General features: G+C 29.0%; 7 protein-coding genes across 9 annotated transcripts; 4 read left to right on the top strand and 3 right to left on the bottom strand.

Moving 5' to 3' along the window:
- Window positions 1-652: 652 nt before the first annotated feature.
- Window positions 653-1,690, bottom strand: LOC115722612 (uncharacterized). The gene is made up of 2 exons (XM_030651858.2): window positions 1,326-1,690; window positions 653-1,130 (listed from the first exon to the last, which is right to left on the bottom strand). Exons 1-2 carry the CDS (start codon window positions 1,668-1,670, stop codon window positions 900-902), a joined length of 576 nt encoding a protein of 191 aa, XP_030507718.2. The 5' UTR covers window positions 1,671-1,690; the 3' UTR covers window positions 653-899.
- A 532-nt stretch (window positions 1,691-2,222) lies between these two features.
- LOC115722611 (uncharacterized) lies at window positions 2,223-3,425 on the top strand. The gene is made up of 2 exons (XM_030651857.2): window positions 2,223-2,660; window positions 3,163-3,425. Exons 1-2 carry the CDS (start codon window positions 2,313-2,315, stop codon window positions 3,388-3,390), a joined length of 576 nt encoding a protein of 191 aa, XP_030507717.1. The 5' UTR covers window positions 2,223-2,312; the 3' UTR covers window positions 3,391-3,425.
- A 753-nt stretch (window positions 3,426-4,178) lies between these two features.
- On the bottom strand, window positions 4,179-7,600 carry LOC115722461 (ubiquitin-conjugating enzyme E2 4). Of its 2 annotated transcripts, XM_030651678.2 has the most exons (3): window positions 7,477-7,600; window positions 7,146-7,371; window positions 4,179-4,706 (listed from the first exon to the last, which is right to left on the bottom strand). In XM_030651678.2, the coding sequence occupies exons 1-3, from the start codon at window positions 7,488-7,490 to the stop codon at window positions 4,422-4,424; spliced, it is 525 nt and encodes a 174-aa protein (XP_030507538.2). In that variant the 5' UTR covers window positions 7,491-7,600; the 3' UTR covers window positions 4,179-4,421. The 2 variants fall into 2 exon arrangements, with proteins under 2 accessions (XP_030507538.2, XP_060959818.1); XM_061103835.1 differs by lacking the exon at window positions 7,477-7,600 and having other exon boundaries at window positions 7,146-7,435.
- A 1,557-nt stretch (window positions 7,601-9,157) lies between these two features.
- Window positions 9,158-9,601, top strand: LOC133031004 (uncharacterized). The gene has a single exon (XM_061104183.1). It carries the CDS (start codon window positions 9,158-9,160, stop codon window positions 9,599-9,601), a length of 444 nt encoding a protein of 147 aa, XP_060960166.1.
- A 1,790-nt stretch (window positions 9,602-11,391) lies between these two features.
- On the top strand, window positions 11,392-14,143 carry LOC115722438 (E3 ubiquitin-protein ligase RSL1). The gene is made up of 2 exons (XM_030651647.2): window positions 11,392-12,333; window positions 13,890-14,143. Exons 1-2 carry the CDS (start codon window positions 11,480-11,482, stop codon window positions 13,960-13,962), a joined length of 927 nt encoding a protein of 308 aa, XP_030507507.2. The 5' UTR covers window positions 11,392-11,479; the 3' UTR covers window positions 13,963-14,143.
- Window positions 14,144-14,402: 259 nt separating this feature from the next.
- On the top strand, window positions 14,403-18,097 carry LOC115722363 (receptor-like kinase TMK4). 2 transcript variants are annotated; one of them, XM_030651558.2, is made up of 2 exons: window positions 14,403-16,629; window positions 17,504-18,097. In XM_030651558.2, exons 1-2 carry the CDS (start codon window positions 14,403-14,405, stop codon window positions 17,983-17,985), a joined length of 2,709 nt encoding a protein of 902 aa, XP_030507418.2. In that variant the 3' UTR covers window positions 17,986-18,097. The 2 variants fall into 2 exon arrangements, with proteins under 2 accessions (XP_030507418.2, XP_060959901.1); XM_061103918.1 differs by having other exon boundaries at window positions 17,637-17,773.
- Window positions 18,098-18,730: 633 nt separating this feature from the next.
- On the bottom strand, window positions 18,731-19,989 carry LOC115722430 (ethylene-responsive transcription factor ERF062). The gene has a single exon (XM_030651635.2). It carries the CDS (start codon window positions 19,888-19,890, stop codon window positions 18,922-18,924), a length of 969 nt encoding a protein of 322 aa, XP_030507495.2. The 5' UTR covers window positions 19,891-19,989; the 3' UTR covers window positions 18,731-18,921.
- Between the last annotated feature and the right edge of the window lie 2,156 nt (window positions 19,990-22,145).

Genomic DNA, 22,145 nt, shown 5'->3' with positions numbered 1-22,145 from the left:
TATTAAATTATGTTTAAGTTTGACAATGTCAAAATTTTAAGAATGAAAATCACAATTAATATATTCTTTTATGTTTCTTATTTGAGAAGATAATTTTTTATTCATTTTAAATTTACAAAAGAAAAATAAGAGAAATTTACCCAATGCATTTAAACTATATGAATATATTTATTTACTTTTTTTACATATATTTTTACATTTCTTTTTTTTTTACTTTTTATACATTTTTAATTATCTGAATATATGTATATCTATTTTATTTGGATAAGAATGCTTTGGAAAAAAAAGAATATAGTGCACTTTTTTAGGGGATTTTGTTGCTAATTTTTTTTTTAATATATATTTATACATTATTTTTGGCCGTAAGAAAAGTTTGTTGCATACTCAAATTAATTAATTTTCTCTAAAATGAAAAAGTTTCTAAAAAAATATTAATATATTTCTTTTGACACCATGTATTAAATATTTAATAACATTCAAATTGGTTGCTATATTCCTTGAGGAGGTTATTTCATCTACGTGTGACTAAAAAAATGAGATTTTGTTGTGATTTAGTGACAAATTATGACAACATTAAAAGTGATTTTAGTGGAATAAAAGAAAAAAAATACGATTAAACAAAAGTTATTTGATAGTAATTAAAAGATGCATGTAGTATTATATATGTAAGTACTAATATAAGCTAGAAAAATTTACTCATATAGCATTATTTATGTTAACATAGCTATACAAATATTAGTTCCCAACAAAATCTCTTTAAAAGTTGAAAAGGAAAAAAAGTTCATAATAAGGATGTTAAAAACATCATAACAATAAGTCTTGCAAAACACTGGATAATAACATCACAAAATTTGATACCCAATCTCATAGATCCATAGAAAATTCAGCGAAAAGTCTAATTAATAAGACATGGCATACTTTTTAGTCCATTCCCTAGCTTTCTTGTGGTAAGCTTTTATGTCTTCTCGATACAAAATACAAATAGGGTTAACAGGGTCTTCTGGATTTGGATCATCAAGGAGCGAGCATATGGCTAACAACAATACCTCGATAGTGATTCCCGGGGTCCAATCATTATGCAAAATATTAACATGGATAAACCCGTTTTTAGATATGTTCGGATGAAAAACCTACATATACACATACAAAATCATAAAAATGAAAGTTGAAGAACTAATATACCAAATATTACATTTACAAGACCGATTTGATCATTATTTTTCGAGAGATTGATGACTAAAATAAAGATAAACTAATAACCCAATTACACTATAATAGCAAACAATAATAGTGAAGTGTGAAAAGCGAAGAGAGGAACTACTGACCTTGGTAATGAAAGTAATTTTGGGCGGAGAGAAAGGATAATTGCGAGGTATTTTGATAGAAAGTTTGAAAACTCCACCCTCGTATGGAGTATCGGAAGGGCCAATGATTGTTCCTATGAAACGAAACAAGTCATTCTTTGCCACTTGTTTGTAGTTCACAAGAATTGGAGACATATTAAAATATTCTCCTTCTTGTTTTATTTCAAGTTCTCTTCTCATCCTTGACTCTGCATTAGGTTCCTTTGGTTTTTCTGGTTCCTTCGGTTTTTCTGGATCCTTTGGTTTTTCTGATGAGGATTTTTTTGATGAGGAAAAACACATTTTCATTTTCATCTTAGGAAACATAGTGATAATTATGAATGGGAAATAATTAGTGAAGAAAGAAGTGATATGAAAAATCTCTACAATGATATATATTTGAGAATATATTAAACCCTAAACTTATTTTCCCTATTTAGGGGGAACTATACGCATAGTTTGTTAAGTACATAATTTGTTATTTTTTTTAAAAAAAATTTGCTTATTAAATTTGAAAATTGATGAAGGGTAAGGAAGTTTATTAAGTATTTATTTATTTATTTTTAAATTAAAAAAACCCAACGATTTTGCTTCTTATGCTTCTTTTAGCCTAAACCTTTTGTATACAAAATTTTCTATATTGAGTATGAACATAGTTTGATAGGCACTACGAATTAGAATGCCCTACTAACATCCATGATATTTGGGTAGCTAAAGAAACAATTCTTCTTATGGCTAATTTTTTTTTAATAAAAAATAAATTATGCTTTTAAAAAGGTTTAATAAATAGACAAATAACATCTTATTAAAAGAATTCACACGCAAAAACCTAAAGCTATAGAATTTAAAGTTTGGCTATAACAACACTTAATCACTTCACTCTCTTATAATAATACCTTATATTAACATTAGCTCTCTCTTAAGAAAATTATTCATAAACTCACATTTCTTTTATTTTCTTTTGTGAAAATGAGATTTTTCTCAAGCCATGGCAAACCACCTTGCCCTAATAATTCTTCTTCTCCAATTCATTTTTCTCTTTCAAATGTTTTATATGAAAAGTTTAGAAGAATCACTAAGATTCAAAGATCCAAAGCATTTGTGAAATATAGGATACAAAATGAGATTAGAAACACTAAATTGAATCCACCTACACATATTAGCTATGGCAAAGTGGTTGATCATGACTATTTTCACTTTCAAGGAGCCATTATAGGTCCTTGTGATACCCCATTTGAAGGTGGTGTTTTCTTTGTCTCCATCAAAATGCCTTATAATTATCCTTTCAAGCCTCCCAAAGTTGTTTTCCTTACAAAGGTATAATCTTTCACTCTTAATCTTTTATTTTATTTTATTACATGCGGGGATCGAATCAATCCCTTCTAGTTGACCTCGGTTGGTTCAAATCCTTCCTCCCAATTACCGACGGAGGAAGGAATTGAAAATTAGGGGACAAAGTGTGAATACATTTATTTGAACTGACCTCGATTCGTTCTAATCCTACCTCCCAACTCACACATACTTCTCAAGTACCATTTGAGCCAGGCTCGGTCCTGAGCAGGCGGGATAGGCATGTGCCTAGAGCCCACCTAGCCAAGGGTTCAAATTTTTTTTTTCCTATTAAAATTACACATTTTTTTTTACTGATTTTAAAAAATATTATATTTTTTTAAATAAGGGTTCAACTTTATTTTTTCTTATAGTCTACTAAATTTCAAGGCCAACCCTGATCTGAGCTGATCTCGGTTGTTTCTTCTTAATCTAATTATAAAGATGTAATTTATTAGTGATGACTTGATTTTGTTTTGTTTTTTGGTAGGTTTTTCATCCAAACATAAGTGAAGATGGGACAATACACATTGATTTTTTAGGAAAGACATGGGGAGCTGCATGGACCATTGAGAAAATATTGCTAGGGTTGTGTTCATTCCTTGATGATCCAGACCCAGAAGACCTTCTTAACCCTATCTCCTATTTGTACCAAAATCATAGAGAAACTTACAACAAGATAGCAAGAGAGTGGACTAAGAAGTATGCCATGCCTTAGTTTTTCTTTTTATATATATATAAAACCATATATAATTAAATAAATATATATTGTCAAAAGGGAATTTAATTTTGGGTTATTATGATATGTTGAGTTGTTACTTCATTAATTATATAGTATACATTAATATAATCAATTTACAACACTCTTGTGTAAATGATTATATATATCATGAGTTTTTCAAAGCTCTTTATAGTATTATATATATATATATGTAATAAGTTTGTTTTGGTTATAATAATTGGTGATTGTGTTATTATAATTCTTAATCGATAAACCTTAATTAAAGTCATTATATTAAAATATGAGTTTTGGATTTAATATTGGTCTAATTTGAGTCTATCTTTATGCAAATCTTAGTGCTGTTTTTTATGAGTCATTTTTTAAACATAAGTGATTTTATTTTTTAAATCTTAAAAAAACCCGTATTAAATATTGATTTTAGGAAATGACAACTTTTTCTTATTATTATTTTCAAATAATTATACCATATTATATTGAAAATTTGGCCTATTATGGCTGTTGTTAAGGCTAAAAATATGTAACAAACTCTTATCACATCATATGAAAAAATGGAAAACACCATAATAAAAAATGGCTGTTGTTAAATATTGGTTTCCCTTTATAACTCCGAGTTATCATCAAATACGGATATTTTCTATTTTCGATACTTAAGAGAAAGTATAATCTTTTTTATTTTTTAAATGACAATGTGTTATATATTATAGTTATAGAAAATATTTTATAAATTTTTGAAAAATTCTAAATAATATTTACCGTTTAAAAAATAAAGTTCAAAAAATAATTTATTACACAAGTAAAATAATTTGTTTTAGCTCTATAAAGTTTTCAAAATTAATAAAATATAACTAAAACTATATTACAAATACCGTCTAATAAAAAAGTGAGTTCTATAATTTATGTCAATAATTCAAAAATATTAATATATGAACAAAAATGACGGACCATTCTGAGCCATAACTAAGAATTTTCCCATATAGATAATATGGTTAGATAAACTAGGGTTTGTATTAGAGCCGAAGAGATTCGAGATGGAGATGAAGATGATGAGGATCCTCGAGGTCGAGATCCATGGCATAAAGTCTAGTCCATTCTCTGGCTTGGTGTCTGTATTGGTCCAAATCGGTTTGGTAAAGAAAGCAACTTGTATTGTAATAGCCAACTGGGTTTGGATCCATTAGCAAAGAGCATATGGAGAGTAGAATTGTTTCAATTGTTTGAATTGGGTTCCATTGCTCCTCTTCTAAGATATCAATGTAGATTGTCCCATCTTCATCAATGTTTGGGTGAAAAATCTGTCCATATCAACCATACAATACAATTATTATTATTATTATGCTTATATATAAAATCATATATATACTAAATAAAAATAAAACATAATATTATAAGGTAAATATTATTTTGGACATGTATTTTATAAAAGTTACAGATATCACTATATGTTTTGTTTAATGATAAATTGAATGTTATATTTTTTAAAATGGTACAAAATAGTATCATGAACTTAATTTTCATTAAAATAAAATTTAATAATAATATGATATGAAGGTATCTACGATGACTAGATTGATTATATATTTTACATCTATTTGTGGTAGAAATTAATTTTAGGTTGATTATATTAAAAGAATTGATGAAAATTGAGTTCAGAATATTATTTTTTATAATTTTATAAAATACAGAATTTAATTTACTATTTAAAATACAAAAAAAATCAATCAGTAACTTATACAAACCTATAAAATAGTAATGAGTAAGTTTACAGTACACTCTCTTATAAAAAATGTTTCGATAGATCATCTATTCAGCATTCAAGAGAACTTTTTATCTAATTTTTTTTTTATGATTGTGTATGTTATAGTTATTTTGAACTACTAGTAATTTTTTAAATAATTTATAATATCAAAATATATAAATTTTATTGTACACACGATTATTTTTTTTACACATAATAAATAATTGTTTAAACCTTATTTTTAGCATTATAAACATATGCAATCATAAAAAATAAATTTGACTAAAAAAAATTCTAAATACCAAAACAAATAAAACTAATAGAACAATCCTTTAGATAAATTTCCTATACTAATTACCCAACGTTATAATATTTCTCGTGCAATTATTACTCTCTTTTGAAATTTTCTTCAAGAAGAAGAGTTCATTCACATATGGAAGTGGTCAAGATTTCAAAAATGGGCCCCACTCTTCCACTTAATAGACCTAACTTTTTGACAACTCAGCTATTTTTTCCTTCCCATCCAATAAGTCTGGTTGTTGACTATTGACTTCTTCACTCAGTCAGTCAATTGTGTTAAAAAAATATTAAACAAATATTGGCATTATTCTTCAAAGAAATATTAATAAGAATAATTTAGTCCCACTTGAAATGCTATGCCTCTAATTTGATTTGTTTAAGATAAATGGTATAAATGAACCTTAAAGTGTCAAGTACTATATTTAAATATTACTTTAAACGTGTCACATCGGTATAATATTAGACACCTTAAAGTATTTAATAATAATAATTTTTTTAAAAATAATTTGATAGAGTAAGTAGATATTGGAATGCATAAAAGGGTATTACCAAATATTATAGTAGTAGATATTGAAATAGCTTTTGAGACAAAAGCTCATCAGTAGTTCATTTCGAGTTATGTGACACTTTTAAACTGATTAGTAAGTATGTGAGGGAATCGAGCAAATACAACGGGGCTCGAAGAATCTAATTTGATCAAAGATAGATACTATTTTTCATTTTTAATGGGAAGTGATGAGAAAGTTGAAATCATATGACATAAATATTTGGAAAAAAAAAATAGTAGTAATCTTTAGAATTATAAGAATTATAATGCCCTATTATAAAACAGCTTGATATAAAAACTTGTATTCTCACTCAAAATTTTCAACTTAGAGAAAAAAAAAATGAAAAATAAATTATGGCCTTAAATAATTCCAATAATTTATTTTTCATAAGCAAATAGAGTGAAACCAAGCTGTAAAATGGCAATTATAGAATTTCCTAACTAACAAATCAACAAAATTAAGAATAACCTACAAAATTAAAGACCTTGATCATTCATCATGATAATAAAGCAAAAGAGAAGACTAATAATATGTAGCATCACCAATGTAATATTATTTCTAAATTATTAGTTCTATTACACATTAATTTATAGTGTTACTAAAGTAATCTAGAAATAATATTAACATTAGTAATGTTTTTATATTACTCCATAAATTACTTGTGGATAGAACAAGACCACACTATAAGAGATTGAGGACTACATTCAAAATTTATATATATATACATATCGAAATTTATGTAGTAGAGCTCTAGAGATGGTTGTTTAGGTAGATTTCTGAGCATTATTATGGGGTACCAAAGTGTCTAATACTTCTATGACATGCCGTCTATGACATACAGTGTAGCTATTTAAGACCATTTATAGATTTTTAGAAAATTTTGAATAGTTTACCGTGCTGAAAACAAAGTTTAAGAAAAATAATCGTGCATACAACAAAATATGTAAATTTTATTTTCGGCATTGTAAATTATTTAGAACTTTCTCAAAATTTATAGATAGTCCTAAATAGCTACAACGTATGTGATCGTGAAAAAATTAAACTAAAAAACAGTTCTAAATGTCGAAACAAATAAAGAGTGTACTATAAACTTACCGTATAGTTATATATATAAATCTCTATATATTTATATAAATAGGGTTTTGTACCTTGGTTAAGAATTTGATATGGGGAGGCTTGGAAGGGTATTGTTGGGGCAAATCAATAGAGAGAAAGAAAACACCATCTTCATAAGGAGAGCCAGATGGGCCAAAAATCACACCTTGCCATTTAAATGGATCATCCCAACTCATAGGCCCATAGCTACAACAAACTGGAAAATCACCATCTTCCATTCCTTCCCTTTTATAAATCCAATGCTTCATCTTCACTTCCCTGTTTTTTTTTTTCATAAGAACATATTAATTTTGATCATCAACAAAATATATATGTATATATATATGTATGTATAATATGGTGTAGATTTTATATCATTATTACCTTGTTTCTTCCATTTCCAAGTGATGAATATGAAGTCTCTTATGAGATTGAAAGGTATTTTAAGACTTTATTTGAATAGAGAGAAGGTTCCTAGAAAATGAAAGGTTGCTTCTTTGTAATATAATATATATATATATATATATGTATATAAGAATTATATTTATATGTAATAATGGAGACTGACTAAGTAAAAAAAGAAAACTTACTTTTAGAGCTTTTATTAGAAGATGTACATGGAAAAATGTTAAAAGCTAATTAATTATCAAATCTTATAGAACTTAAGTTAATAAATTTTAAGGAAATATTGCTAATTAATCGTTAAATGCCACCTTTAAATGATACTAGATATGTTTATATATATAAATGATGAGATTGAATTAAGGCGAACTAAGCTTACGATTAGAGCCCACCCAGCTCAAGGGCCAAAAAAAAAAAATCTTCAAAAATACTTAAATATATTTTAGTAGTATTCAAAAATACTAAATGAGGGCCTAATAATTTTTATTTTCTTAAGGCCCATCCAATTTTAGAGCGGGCCTTGATGAACGAATATTGTTATTGAACACCAATAGTATCTAGCACATTTTAAAAGTATACTATATGATTAATTAGCGATATTTTCTAAAATTTTTTACATTAAATTATATGTGATTTAATATTAAATTATATCAATAGCAATATAAAACTTAAAAATATGGGAGCCACAATAATACCCATTAGCATTTCTCATATATAAACACTTCTTTTTTTTGTTAGTTTTGCTTTGTGTGTGGGGACACAATAAAATAAATGGTCATTGGAAGACTTGGCATTGACTTGGCCTTTCACCCCAAAAAGAAAGAAATAATATAAAAGAAAAAGATTACTTTTGATCTCCTTGCGTTTCCTTCCTCTATAAGGAGTTTACTATATACCGTTTGGTAACTTTTTTATTTTTTAATTTTTTAATCACAAAATGAAAGTAAAATTTTTGTTTTTGAAAAATAAAAATGTGTTCTGTAACTACTTTTGTTAAGTTTATTTTTATTTTTAAATTTTATTTAAATCGAGTTTAGGTCTAAGGTCGGATTTGGATCAGAGGTGGAGTTCAGCGCCAAGGCCCTGGGGGGGGGGGGGGGGATTGTGTCCAGGTCTGGTCGGAGTCCAAAATATTAATTAAGAAAAAAAAACTATTTTAAAAAATATTGAAAGTAACCTTTTTCTGTTTTTAAAATTTTGATTCTCAATTAAAATATTAAAAAGTGAAAACAATTTTATAGAACATGTTTTTAAAAAATATTTTCACTTTTTCAATTTTAAAAATAGAAAATTGATTAAAAAAGTGTTACCAAACTCTACCTAAGTATTTTTTTTGTTAGCAAATATATAAGACTGAAGACTTTATTTGGTTAAGTTACTTTTTTTTGTTTATAATATATAGTTAAAAGTATAAAATAAATTAATTTTTAAAATATATATAAAAAATAAATAAGTTTAATGTTTTTTTTTATTTGTATAACTACTATATTAAAGAAATTTTTTCATATGTAGGTAAATAAATCAAAAATATTAAATTAACTATAAAAAAAATTAATTAAAATTTTACAAAATATTTTAAATAATTATAATATATACGTTTATAAAAAAATATTAATTAAACAAATTCTTCTAAAGTTCAAAAACAGTTAAAAATTGGCTAAAAATGAATGTTGATGCAGCAGCTAATTTCAAGGATAAAATTTTAGGAATTGGAGCTGTTGTGCGCAATCACAAAGGAGAAGTAATTACTGTGTTTTCCAGATCAGTCCAAGGATGCTTCAGAAGTGATGAAATGGAAGCGAAGGTGCTTTTTCACAGTTTAAACTGGGCTGCTCAACACCACCTATCAATTGCTATTGTGGAAACAGATGCCCTAAGAATATCCTCTGCTTTGAACACTTTTCATAGGGACTTATCTTGTTTTAATGATCTAATTGACGATGTACGTTGTCTTTTACCTTCTTTCTCTGAAGTTACTGTTACTCATGCTCGTAGGCAAGTTAATAAAACTGCCCATGGTTTGGCAAAGTGCGCTCTAAAGGCGGATGAAAATGTTTCTTGGATAGGAGAAAATTCCTTATCCTATTTTTTCTATTATTGTAAATGACTGTTAATTTATATGAGATATATTATAGGAGTGTTTATCAAACTGCTTGCACTATAAAAAAAAAACAGTTTGAAATTTTTTATGGTGCGATCGCAGTTTGAATTTTTCATAAACCGCACAGTGCGGTACGGTACGGTTTGCGATTTTCAATTGTTAATATACGGTTCAAACTGCACCGCACATTATAAAAATATTAATTTTTACATTTATTTAAGTCTAATATGTGAATGTCCAACTTAAAGCCCTTTAATTATTATATTGTTGAAACTTAATTTTTTTTTTCTTATTTATTTTCATTTTAGATAAGTGTTGTTCAAGTTTTATTGTATTTGTGATAGTTTAATTATTTAGTGATAGTTTAAACCGTAAAAATTACAAAATTCGCACCGTCTTACACTATTTTTTACATTGCAAGTTTTGCTATTTTTTAGTTTTACGGTGTTGGTGCAGTTTGGAAAATAGATTAAAACCTCACCATTATTTGAGAAAAGAACACGTGGTCACTCATGCATGAGGTACTGGCAAAGAAACGAGTGGGAAAGTGTGATTCATAAAGGGAAGAATATATATAGTAAAATGATGGGCATTTTCGTCATTTACCATACTAAAAAAGTAACTACTTCTCTAGTAAGGAGAAACCACTTCCAATCAGATACAATCACTTCTCAACCAAGTCTTCTCTAAATTAGTACCATAATACCACTCCTACAAAATAAATAAATTTTGAGTTTTAACTTAAATAGTTTAGTAATTTCTAGGCGTAGGCGTGTTGCTTTGCGATTGATTATCCATACTTTAAAAAATTTATTATATTAAATTATATGAGACTTGATATTTAATTAAACTAATAATAATATTAACACGTAGCGAATATTAGATACCAATAGAGAAATGCTAAAGGGCACCAGTAGTGTCTAGCACCCTCCTATGTGTTGTTCAACTAAGTATCGGGACCCATATAGTTTAATAAAATAGTTTTAAGGAGTATCGCTAGTCAATCGTAACGTGATATGTCAAGAAGGTACTAGGCACCACTAATGCCTTATAATAATGCTCATACCAATAATAATATTTCTCTAACTTAAATGATTATTTTTAAATTCACATAACTAACTCATCTATTAAAGAGATTATTTTGGTTAATTTTATAAAAATACTCTCTCACAATTTTTTTTTTAATAATATTGTATTTTTATAAAACAATAGTAGAACACAAACTAGAACAACTAAAAATAATAGTGGAACAACTAAAAAACAACCGTAAAATAACAGTGAAAACTTAATACAGTACAGTATAAAACTTACATAGTATACAGTATTTTCAAAAAAAAAAAAATTAAAAATTTAAGTATGTGAAGTAATTATCCAATATAATATTTGAGGAAATTACATTCTATACCCTTTTTATATTGTCCTCTTTTCTTTTTACACTCTTGTTTAAAATCTATCATTTTTACCTCTTTTTTAAACGTTGTACCAATTTTGCCCCTATTAGTTCAAGATATTCTTCATGTGACTCTCTTATATCAGGGTATTTATATTTCAATTAAATATAAAATTAAAAGTAAATTTGATTAATTAATTAATAAAAATAGTATTTTTTCAACTTCCCCATGTAATTTCCTCCCAATTCCCGCTCAATTTAATAGGGCCCTACAATTGCCACTATTTCACTTTATCCATTCCCTAATGAAAATTACCAATTTAAATTATCTTTTCCCTTTTACAACTATTTTTTCTTTTTCTCACATTCATATAAATATATATATATATATATATAAAGATATATATATATATATAGAGAGAGAGAGAGTGAGAGTGAGGAAGAAGAAGAAGAAGAAGAAGAACCAGAGAATATTATCTTAGAGAAGACCAAAAATGGCACAGCTACTATCACCACCCTCCTCCTCCGTTCTCGACGTAGCTTTAGTCGACGATTTCTACTTCTCCTTACTCTTCGACGAACCTTCCACCGATATTTTACCAGTTTCCGACGCTAAATATGCCGAGGAGTTACAGTTCCAAGAAGCTCTCGTCTCTTCGGCCGAAGCCACCAGAAACCAAACGACGATCGTTACTCCATCGTTTTTTCTAATATCTTCTCCATCGCCGCCGTCGATAATCATCAATGTTCAGAAACCGGTAGAAGAGATCGGTCAATCGTCGGAAATATTCTGCGAAATCTGCACGGAGAGGAAACCGACGGACGAGATCTTCCCCAACGCGAGTTGTACACACTCGTACTGCTCCGATTGCATAGGGAGACACGTGGCGAGCAAAATCGGGGAGAGTTCGGCGGTGGCGGTTGTGGCGTGTCCTGGATTGGATTGCGGAGGCGTACACGAATTGGAGATCGAATCGTGTCGATCGATTTTGCCGAAGGAAATTGTTGAGAAATGGGATGAGGCTCTGTGTGAAGCTCTGTTAATGGAGTGTGAGAAGTTTTACTGTCCGTTTAATGATTGTTCGGCGGTTTTGGTGAGGGAAATTGGGGAAGAAGAGGTGATAATGGAGTCGGAGTGTCCGATTTGCCATAGATTGTTCTGTGCGCGGTGTAATGTGGTTTGGCATTCGGGGATTGGGTGTGAAGATTACCAGAGATTGAATGAAGATGAGAGAGGGAGTGAGGATTTGATGGTTAGAGAAATGGCGAATCAGAAGAATTGGAAGAGATGCCCTCGTTGTAAATTCTATGTTGAAAGAATCGATGGTTGTTTGCATATTACTTGCAGGTTCGTCTCTCTCTCTTTCAATCTCTGTTTTAATTGAATTTAATTATGAGCTTAAGAACTTGATTAGTCTCTTAATTTCATTATTAAGTTTGATTTTAGAGTAATGATTAGCTAAGAACTTAAGAGTTGATTGATTAGTCTCTTAAATTTCTAGCCTGTGTTTTACTTTGATGATTAATTCAAATATAGTTATGAACTTAAGAATTGATTAGTCTCGTAAATATAGGTTTATTATTAGTTTGGTTTCAGATTAATCACTCTGTTTTAGTTTGATTTGATGATTAATTTAATTTAATTATGAACTTAAGAGTTTAGTTAGTCTCTTAAATTATTACTTTTTAAGATTAATGACACTCTGTTTTACTAAGTATAATTCAAATTCATTATGAACTTGTTAGTTTGGTTTTGGTTGAGAGGAGATGTAACCGTTCATTTAGGGTTCGTTTGAAACGCCGTATTAGGTCGTATTGTATTGTATTATATTGAATTGGATTATATATCATATTTTTATATAATACTATGTTAAACTTTAATTTATACTAAAATATTATATATTTAGGTGTCCATAAAAGTTAATACCACCTATAATTTTACATAAAAATATTGCATAAAATACAATTCAATATAATACAATACAATACAATACGACCTGTTACAAACGAGCCCTTAGTAAATAATTTTCAAAAATTCTACAATGAAAAGGGATCACTTATGCATCCATAATTTATAAGTTATTAATTATTGTATAATCATAGTTTATTGTATTATTAATTACATTTTTTTTATTTATAAGTTATAAATTTCGAATTTATTTAATTATTTATTTATCAAGAAAAATTCAAATATATATCAAAAAAGAAACTCTTTGAAAATTAAAAAAAATAATAATTTAAATAAGTTATAAATAAATATTAACATAAATTGTATAATAATGATTTAATATTTAAAACGACCGCCTAGTTTATATTAAACATTAAACGGAACGCTTTAAAAATTCAAGCTCTTTAATTTTAAAAACAATAGCAATTAAGTTTTTTTTGATTAATTTTTAACTTAACACTGTCTGTTTTTTGAAGAAGAAATGTTGAAGGTACCTCTGGTGCTTAACATCCTTATCGGGTGTAATATAGTTGTTGGTGCAACTCAATAATGGGTCACACTTATTTTACTTGAATAACTATTAAAGATAATCGCTAACTAATTATAAAGCGATACTTTATAAATTATCATGGTACTAAGCACATGAGTGTCTCGTTACAATGCTCATTTTAAAATATTATACATTTTCAAATACTTTCACTTATCATTTGGCTTTGAATAATAACAAAATTCTGGCAAAATCTAAAAGTTTTGTAAACAAAAAACTATAAATGTTAAATTGCTACTATGGACTTGATTGTGATTAATTATTTATTTGGGACTAAATTGCTAAAATTGAGGGGTGGGATTGAATTTGTAATCTAAGTTAGATTAGATATGTCATTGATGTAATAACTTATTTGTGTTGTGTGTTTAATAATAATTTTTGTATTATTTGGTTGTTGTTGGTGGTGCAGGTGTAATTACCAGTTTTGTTATGGATGTGGTTCACAATGGACTGAAACCCATGGTAGTTGTCAAAGAAATTAAAGACATGACCACTTAATTATCACACTATTATGGTAACTAAAAAGAGGAAGGAAGAAGAATATATTATTGACTTGTTTCTTTTCTTACCATAAGACTTTCTTACCATTTTGTATTTGTATTTGTATTTGAATTTGTATATGTATTTTGGTATTTTTAGTCATATTTTCTATATAACTTAAAAGTTGGGTCTGAATACTGATGATGGTGCTACTGCTACTGCCACTTAGAAAAATTCAAACCCATGTGAGACTCTGATGTGATCTTTGTTCAAACTCTCTTTTACAAAATTAGTCAATTCTCTGTATTGTTGTTCACTCTGTAACTCACTTATTCATCATGGCATTATTTTCCATGGAAAATGGCCAAGCTACCCGGGTCTTTCATTTGACTCTTTCCTTTTAAACACTCATAAACTTCTTCTTCTCTCTATCTGGAAAAAAATGGGGATTTTGGAAATCCCAAATTTCAGTTTTAAAATATTCCCATGGTTGTTGTTTCTCTGCCTCATTCTAGCCACCTCCACCGCAGACGAATCCGCCGTAATGTCAAAGCTTCTCTCTGTCATATCTCCAGCACCAATGGGTTGGTCGTCCATTGCCGACTACTGCTCTGCCTGGGATGGCATAAAGTGTAGCTCAGGCAAAGTCACCGTTATTAACTTAAGAGATATGTCTCTTATCGGAACTCTTCCTTCCGATCTCGGTACTCTGTCTCAACTCACAACTTTGTCTCTTCAAGGCAATCATTTCAAGGGCTCTTTCCCATCAATGGCCAATCTTTCTCTTCTTCAATCAATTTACCTTGATGGTAACAGTTTCACTTCAATTCCATCTGGGTGTTTTCAAGGACTGACAAATTTGCAAACTTTGAGTATTAGCACTAACATAAATCTTGCTCCGTGGAGTTTTCCGGCAGAGCTGGTCGGATCTTCTAGGTTGGTTACTTTATATGCCAAAAGTTGTAATATGTTTGGTACTATTCCTGATATTTTTGGCTCATTCTCAAATTTACAAGATGTGAGACTTTCTTACAATAATCTTACTGGGGTTTTACCTCTGAGTTTTGCTGGATCTGGGATTCGAAATCTATGGCTTAATAATCAACAAATGGGGCTTTCTGGTACCATTGAAGTGTTGGCTAATATGACTAGTTTGTATCAGCTTTGGCTTCATAAGAATATGTTCACTGGTCCAATTCCAGACCTTTCGAATTCGGACACATTATTCGATCTTCAGCTTGGTGATAATTTGTTAATGGGGATTGTTCCTGATAGTTTATCTTCAATTCCAAGCTTAAAGAACATTACTTTAGCTAACAATACGTTGCAGGGTCCTATGCCTTTGTTTCCTAAGTCAGTCACCAATGTTGAGCTTGATGGTACTAATAGTTTCTGTAAGAGTACTCCTGGACCTTGTGATACTCAGGTTATGGCTTTGCTTGAGGTTGCTGGGGATTTGGGTTATCCAACTGTGCTAGCAAAGTCATGGAAAAACAATAATGCTTGTTCTGATTGGAGTTTTGTTGTTTGTGATTCTGATGGGAATGTTATTATTGTGAATTTTCAAAGGCTGGGGTTTTTGGGGAAGATTTCATCTGGTTTTGCTAATCTTACATCTTTGAAGAAATTGTATTTGGATGATAATGGTTTGACTGGTTCAATTCCTAGTAGTTTAACCCTTTTGCCTCAGCTTCAAGTTCTTGATGTTTCTAATAATAATCTTACTGGTGATATTCCTAGTTTTCCACCAAGGGTGAAGTTTACTACTACTGGTAATCTTTTACTTGGGAAAACTCCGAGCTCGGAGAGTGGAGGGTCTTCTGGCTCTGGCTCTGGCTCTAGCAATTCCACTGATGGGAGCGCGAATGGAACAAGGAATGGTAATCGGGTTTCGGCTGGTATGATTGCTGGTATTGTAATTGCTGTGATTATCTTTGTTCTTTTTGTATTGTTTGTGTCCTATAAATGTTTTGTTAAGAAGTTTGGAAGGGTGGAAAATCATGAAATTGGTAAAGCTAGCGCAATGGACAGTGAATTGCAGAGCCAGAATAGTGGCGATCACAATGACTTTCCATTGTTTGAGGGTGGAAATGTTGCCATTTCAATGCAAGTACTTAGACAAGCAACCAATAATTTCAGTGAAGATAATATTTTGGGGAGAGGCAGTTTCGGTGTTGTTTACAAAGGAGAGTTGGACAATGGGACTAAGATTGCAGCAAAAAGGATGGAGTCCAATGCCATGGGAACAAAACGGTTGAACGAGTTTCAGGCCGAGATTGCTGTTCTTACGAAAGTTAGGCATAAAAATTTGGTATCCCTTTTGGGATATTGCATCAATGGACATGAGAGGCTTTTGGTATATGAATACATGGCACAAGGAACATTGAATCAACATTTGTTTGATTGGCAAAAGAATGGGATTTCTCCTCTTACATGGAAGCAAAGGGTTACTATAGCATTGGATGTGGCACGAGGAGTGGAATATCTTCATAGCTTAGCTCAACAGAGTTTTATCCATAGAGATTTAAAACCATCAAACATTCTTCTTGATGACTTGATGAGAGCAAAGGTTGCGGATTTTGGTTTGGTTAAGCATGTCCCTCATGGAAGGAACTCTTTCGAGACGAGATTGGCGGGGACTTTCGGGTACCTTGCACCTGAGTATGCTGGTAAGAAATTCTCACTGTATATTTACGAAAAAATGTATAGTCACCTGGAGTTTTCGGTAGACTCTATCTATTTCGATATTCATAAGAATTTTTAGTTTTTTTTTTCATGATTGATAATTTCAAACATCTTTAAATTTTTAGAAAATTTCAATTAGTTTATAGTGTCGAAAATTAAATTCAAATAGTAATCTATCACCCGTATAAGAAAAAAAGTAATTTACAACGTAAATATTTAAGTTTAATTCCAAGTTACAAATAAATATCTAAGTTTAATTTTTGACAGTAATAATACTTAAGTTATATTTCTAGAACTTTCGTAACTTCTGTAAATACCTGACTGTTAAGTGTCTCAATGGTCACATGACAGTCACTGATTGGTCCAGGTCATTACTTATTTCTATTTTATTTGAAAATTCATTTTAATATACAAATGAGAAAATGACACGTGAATATTGATTTGACACTCAACGGACAGGTACTTACGAAAGTTTCAGAGTTTTAACAAGTACTATTATCATCAAAAATTAAAATAAAGTATTTATCTGCAACTAGAAGTTAACCTCAGGTATTTACTCCATAAATTACTTTAAAAAATAGTCACATGCAATAAAATATTTATTTTCGGCACTATAAATTATTTAAAAAAATTTAAAAATTTAATTCTAAATAACTACAACATACACAATTATAAATTAAAAAATTAGAATAAAAAGTTATTCTGAATACCGAAATATATAGGATGAGAATAATCTACTTTCAGTGCTAGTTATGTACAATCAAATGTTCAAAAATAATGAAATTTTGATTTTTAAATGATCATTATTTGAGCTCGAACTTGAACTAATTACACATTACTCATGTTGATTTTCTACAGAAACTGGTAGAGTGACAACAAAAGTAGATGTTTATGCATTTGGTGTGGTTTTAATGGAAATCATAACTGGTAGAAAAGCTGTAGATGATACAGTGCCTGATGAGAGGTCTCATTTGGTGACATGGTTCAGCAGTGTCCTAAACAACAAGGAGAACATTCTGATGGCTATTGATGAAGCTCTCGATCCCGATGAGGAGACAATGGTGGAGAGCATATACAAAGTTGTTGAGTTAGCAAGGCATTGTACTGCTCGAAATCCATACCTAAGGCCCGACATGGGACATGTTGTCAACATCTTAGGTTCTCTCGTCGAGCAATGGAAACCTTCTTGCCAAGAAGACGATGAGAAGATGGTAAGCCGACATGAGCGTAACATGAGCCTTCCTCAAGCTTTAGAGAGATGGCAAACCGACAAAGGAACTTTTACAATGTTCGATGATATTTCTTTTAGGGGAGTTCATCAAACTACTCACACTACATAAACCGTTCAGACTGTAATGTATTGTAGTAAAATATGTTGAGAATTAACATATTGGAATTAATACAAATATATATATGTAACATACCTAAAAGAATTCTAGAATTTGCATTAAATCTTTTTTACATATAATAAAAATCATATTTATCTAAACTCCAACTAGTTATTTTAATAATTAGTGTAATATTTTGGTGCATATTTTTAATTTACATTTAATTCCTCAAAAAATTAGACACCACATTTGCATTTTCAGAGTCTTTTTATTAGTTTTTTTGAGATAAGTCTTTATATTAGTTATACAATGGTTTTGTGAATTTTTGGGAAAATGATGGGAAGAATGTTTTGTAAAAATGGGTTTTGTGAATTTTTTTATTAGGAGGGACCTAATTATTATTTTTTTAAAAAAAGAAGTAAATTAAGAAATTATGAAATAACTACAATGGTTGCTCCTAAAATATAATAAGCTATTTTTCAAATTCTATACTTTTATATTGTTAGTTTAACAAATTCTCCATATAGAAATAGAATGACAAAGATTACTTTTCTAATAATTTATAATATTAACACCAAATAATAATAGACCTTTTTTTTTTAAAGATGTGATAGCCACTCTTTATCAAAACTTGGTAACACTCCACCATAACATATTACATATATTGCTTAGATTCTCTTCCAAATTTGGAAATTAATAAAACTCCAACTCACTACTTCAATACCCAAACTCATAAAAAAAAAATCATCAACCAAACAAAAAAAGTATGTATTTTTTTTCCCCTTTTATTTCTAAAATATGAATTTCGCATAGTGTAGAATAGCTGTGTTGAAATGATGCATTCCACATAGTAATTAATAATAATAATAATAATAATAACAATAATCTTTTATAAATAAATAAAAAAAAATGATCAAAAACATAATATTATGATGATTAATTAGTTAATTAATCAGAAACCAAAAGAGCATCCCAAATAATATCCATATCCAAAGAAGGCATTCTACTTAGTTGAACAGCTTCAACATCACCAATGACTAATTCATTATGATTATTATTATTATTATTAGAAGAAGAAGAAGAATCCATAATCACTTCCTTATGATCATGATCATAATAATCTTTTGAACTTTTCAATGACACATTCTTCTTAATCTTCTTTGGTGATGATGATGATGATAATTCATTATTGGTATTATTAGAAATAACACTAGCATTTGAAATGGCTTGAAGTTTAGCTTCAAGAAGAGCAACAATTGCTCCATTAAGAGAATTAGCCTTGAGTTGATTTTTCATGTGAGGAAAATTCAAATGAGCAAAATCCCCTCTCAACATGTAAGCTGCAGTGTCATAAGCCATGGCGGCTTCATCCGCCGTCTCGAATGTTCCAAGCCATACCCTTGTTCTGTTTCTTGGTAATCTAATCTCAGCTACCCATTTTCCCCAATGTCTCTGCCTCACACCTCTAAATAACTTAACCGATGAAAATGTTGACTTCTGTCTTTGATTTTGACTTTGACTTTGACTTTGTAGCGATGATGATAATCCAGTGTTTTTCATTGGTTGAGTCTTTGTTGGGCTAAGCCAATTATAACCATTGAACCCTTTTGATTGTTGTTGATTGTGATGATCAGAGAGATTTAGAGGAACAAAAGGAAGAGAAGAAGAAGAAGAAGAAGAAGTGTTATGATAAGTAGTAGCATAAGTGTTATTATAAGTAGATACCATAACATTTTTTTCATCATTATCATGATCTTCATGATCAAGATAATAAGTTGGTGTTAAAGAACTTAACAAGTTTGGATCTTTGAAAAAATTTGACCCATTTGAGGATATGCCTTGAAAATAAGAGGGCATTAATCCTTTTGGTAAGAAAGTTTCCATTTTGGGATATTGATTATGATCATGATCATCCATTTTCAATTGGGGTGTGTTTGGAAACTAGAATAACAAGAAAGAAAGAAAGAAAAAGAGAATTAGATGATGATGATGAAGTGAGAAATGGTGTAAATAGAAGTTGTATGATATTTATATATACATATATTAATCAATCTTATTCCAACAATATTGTTTGGTAGTGCTCTTTCATTATAAAAATCAAAAGAACCTACTTTTTATTTTTTTTAAATTTTTATTTTTTGGGAAAAAAGCAAAGTGAAATAATTATCTGAGTCAGATCTCTATGCTTGTTAAAAAAAGAATAATATTTATTAAGTTGAAAAAAGCTTTCTTTTTTCTCTCTCTTACCCACCTTCCATTACCCTACTATACACTTCTTCTTTTTTACAAAGAATTTTTGTGCATGCCATTTTCAAGTTTGATTCTTTTTACATATCAACCAATCACAACATGACAGCTCAGATACATTTGGCTGACCTGTCATTGAATGGGGTGGATATTCTTCCATGACAATGACTGCAAAAGCAATCTTAAAAATTTAAAAAAAAAAAAAAAAAAAAAAAAAAAAAAAAACACCCCACATTCATTTTCATGGCACTATTTAGTTGAAAAAGATGAGAATTTTTAATATTATTCACCATGTGATTTTCTCACATACCCACATGCCTTTTTATTTTTTCCATCACTTTATTAACAAAAAATAATTAAAAATTCAAGCTTTTAATGAAAAAAAATATAGAGTAATGATCAATAATATCATATAGGGTGCTTTTTCGGTGCAATTCTGAAAAAAAAAAGTGTATCAATACATTCTTTAATTTTTTATATGAATATTTCTAATTTTATTCAGTTATTTAAGATATTTTATAAAATTTTGAACAATTTAAAAATTATAAAAAACAGAATTCAAATAATATATTTTACACATATATAAAATAAAATAGATATATGTGTAATAAATTATTTAAATTTTATTTTTAGCGCATTAATTTTTCTTTTTAGAATTTATCAAAATTTACAAAATATTTTAACTAATTACATTGTATAATGTGATATAAAAAATTAAAATTAAAACTATCTGAATATCGAAAATTTTTTGTATGGTATATTCAGAGGTTAATTATCAACATGATGATTATGACATAATCATTAATTAGTTAAATAGGGTATACTTTTCCTAATCCCAAAAATGTGAAAGAATTAGTATATGTGTTAATGGGTGTCCTTTTCTTAATCTAAATATTAAACAAGTCAATGTTTTCCAAACCAGGTATACCTTATTTGGCTTTTATTGGGGTATTAACATGTGTCTTTTGGGAGGTGTTTGGGGACACTCAACTCAATTCAAGCCACCTCATCTCATCACTTAATTAAATATTAAACCTTTTTAATTAAAAAAATAAATAAAAAACTAAATTAACAAGTGGGCCCACCCAATACTTTTGAACGAGCATTGCTATTAAACATTAATCGAATAATAATATAAAGTAAACGTATTCTAAATGATTAGTAATTTTTTTTAGAGAAATGTTTCAAAAGGTATATTACTGGTGTTTAGCACTCTCGTAAGTGTCATATTATTATTGGTACAATTAAGTATTTGATCATATATAATTTAATGTAATAACTTCTATATTTAATTACATCAATAACAGTAGTGTAATATCTCTTGTGTTGTGCAGGATATTCCTAATACTAACATTTCTTTCAAATTTAGAGAAAGAGCTTGAAATGAAATGATTACAATTTAGAATCACTCTCCAATTAAGTAATGGTAGTTTGCTACAATCCTAAGCTAACAATATGAATCAATGACACTTGTAAAAGTCTCATTCTAATAAAGGAAAATTACCATACAAGAAAGAGAGATAGAGTTAAAGAATCTAAAGAAATAGTCTTTATTTCACACTTTTGGTAGTTCTCACTATTTTAAAGATCTCTAAATATTGGTAGAGTTCTTTTGGGGCAATATTTATATTTTTATGTAAATATATTTATTGGAGATGCACATGGGGTCTCTACTCTCTAGCTAATTAAGCTATTAAAAACCTATATGTTATACCAATTCATAGATGATAAGTAAGCATAGGCATGAGACCACATGCATGCTTTCTCTTTTATATTTTATATTTTACCACTTTTGCTTTTCTTTTTTCCTTTTTTCTAAGTATAATAATTTTTATTCCTTTCCTATGTGTTTGGGCATGAGAACAAGAAAACATCACCATAATAAAAAAAATTCCCTTCACATCAACAACAACTTTTTGTTTAAA

Source organism: Cannabis sativa, chromosome 9 (genome assembly GCF_029168945.1).
Source record: "Cannabis sativa cultivar Pink pepper isolate KNU-18-1 chromosome 9, ASM2916894v1, whole genome shotgun sequence".
Lineage (NCBI taxonomy): Eukaryota > Viridiplantae > Streptophyta > Magnoliopsida > Rosales > Cannabaceae > Cannabis > Cannabis sativa.
This window is presented reverse-complemented; position numbering and strand designations above follow the sequence as displayed.

Excerpts from the sequence above, each read along its gene's own strand:
- LOC115722611 (XM_030651857.2), top strand. The coding sequence starts at position 2,313 with ATGAGATTTTTCTCAAGCCATGGCAAACCACCTTGCCCTAATAATTCT. Across the intron at positions 2,661-3,162 it reads AAGTTGTTTTCCTTACAAAG|GTTTTTCATCCAAACATAAG; the intron begins GTATAATCTTTC and ends GTTTTTTGGTAG.
- LOC133031004 (XM_061104183.1), top strand. The coding sequence starts at position 9,158 with ATGAATGTTGATGCAGCAGCTAATTTCAAGGATAAAATTTTAGGAATT.
- LOC115722430 (XM_030651635.2), bottom strand. The coding sequence starts at position 19,890 with ATGGATGATCATGATCATAATCAATATCCCAAAATGGAAACTTTCTTA.
- LOC115722438 (XM_030651647.2), top strand. The coding sequence starts at position 11,480 with ATGGCACAGCTACTATCACCACCCTCCTCCTCCGTTCTCGACGTAGCT. Across the intron at positions 12,334-13,889 it reads TGTTTGCATATTACTTGCAG|GTGTAATTACCAGTTTTGTT; the intron begins GTTCGTCTCTCT and ends TTGGTGGTGCAG.
- LOC115722612 (XM_030651858.2), bottom strand. The coding sequence starts at position 1,670 with ATGTTTCCTAAGATGAAAATGAAAATGTGTTTTTCCTCATCAAAAAAA. Across the intron at positions 1,131-1,325 it reads AAATTACTTTCATTACCAAG|GTTTTTCATCCGAACATATC; the intron begins GTCAGTAGTTCC and ends GTGTATATGTAG.
- LOC115722461 (XM_061103835.1), bottom strand. The coding sequence starts at position 7,388 with ATGAAAAAAAAAAACAGGGAAGTGAAGATGAAGCATTGGATTTATAAA. Across the intron at positions 4,707-7,145 it reads ATATCAAATTCTTAACCAAG|ATTTTTCACCCAAACATTGA; the intron begins GTACAAAACCCT and ends TGATATGGACAG.
- LOC115722363 (XM_030651558.2), top strand. The coding sequence starts at position 14,403 with ATGGGGATTTTGGAAATCCCAAATTTCAGTTTTAAAATATTCCCATGG. Across the intron at positions 16,630-17,503 it reads CCTTGCACCTGAGTATGCTG|AAACTGGTAGAGTGACAACA; the intron begins GTAAGAAATTCT and ends GATTTTCTACAG.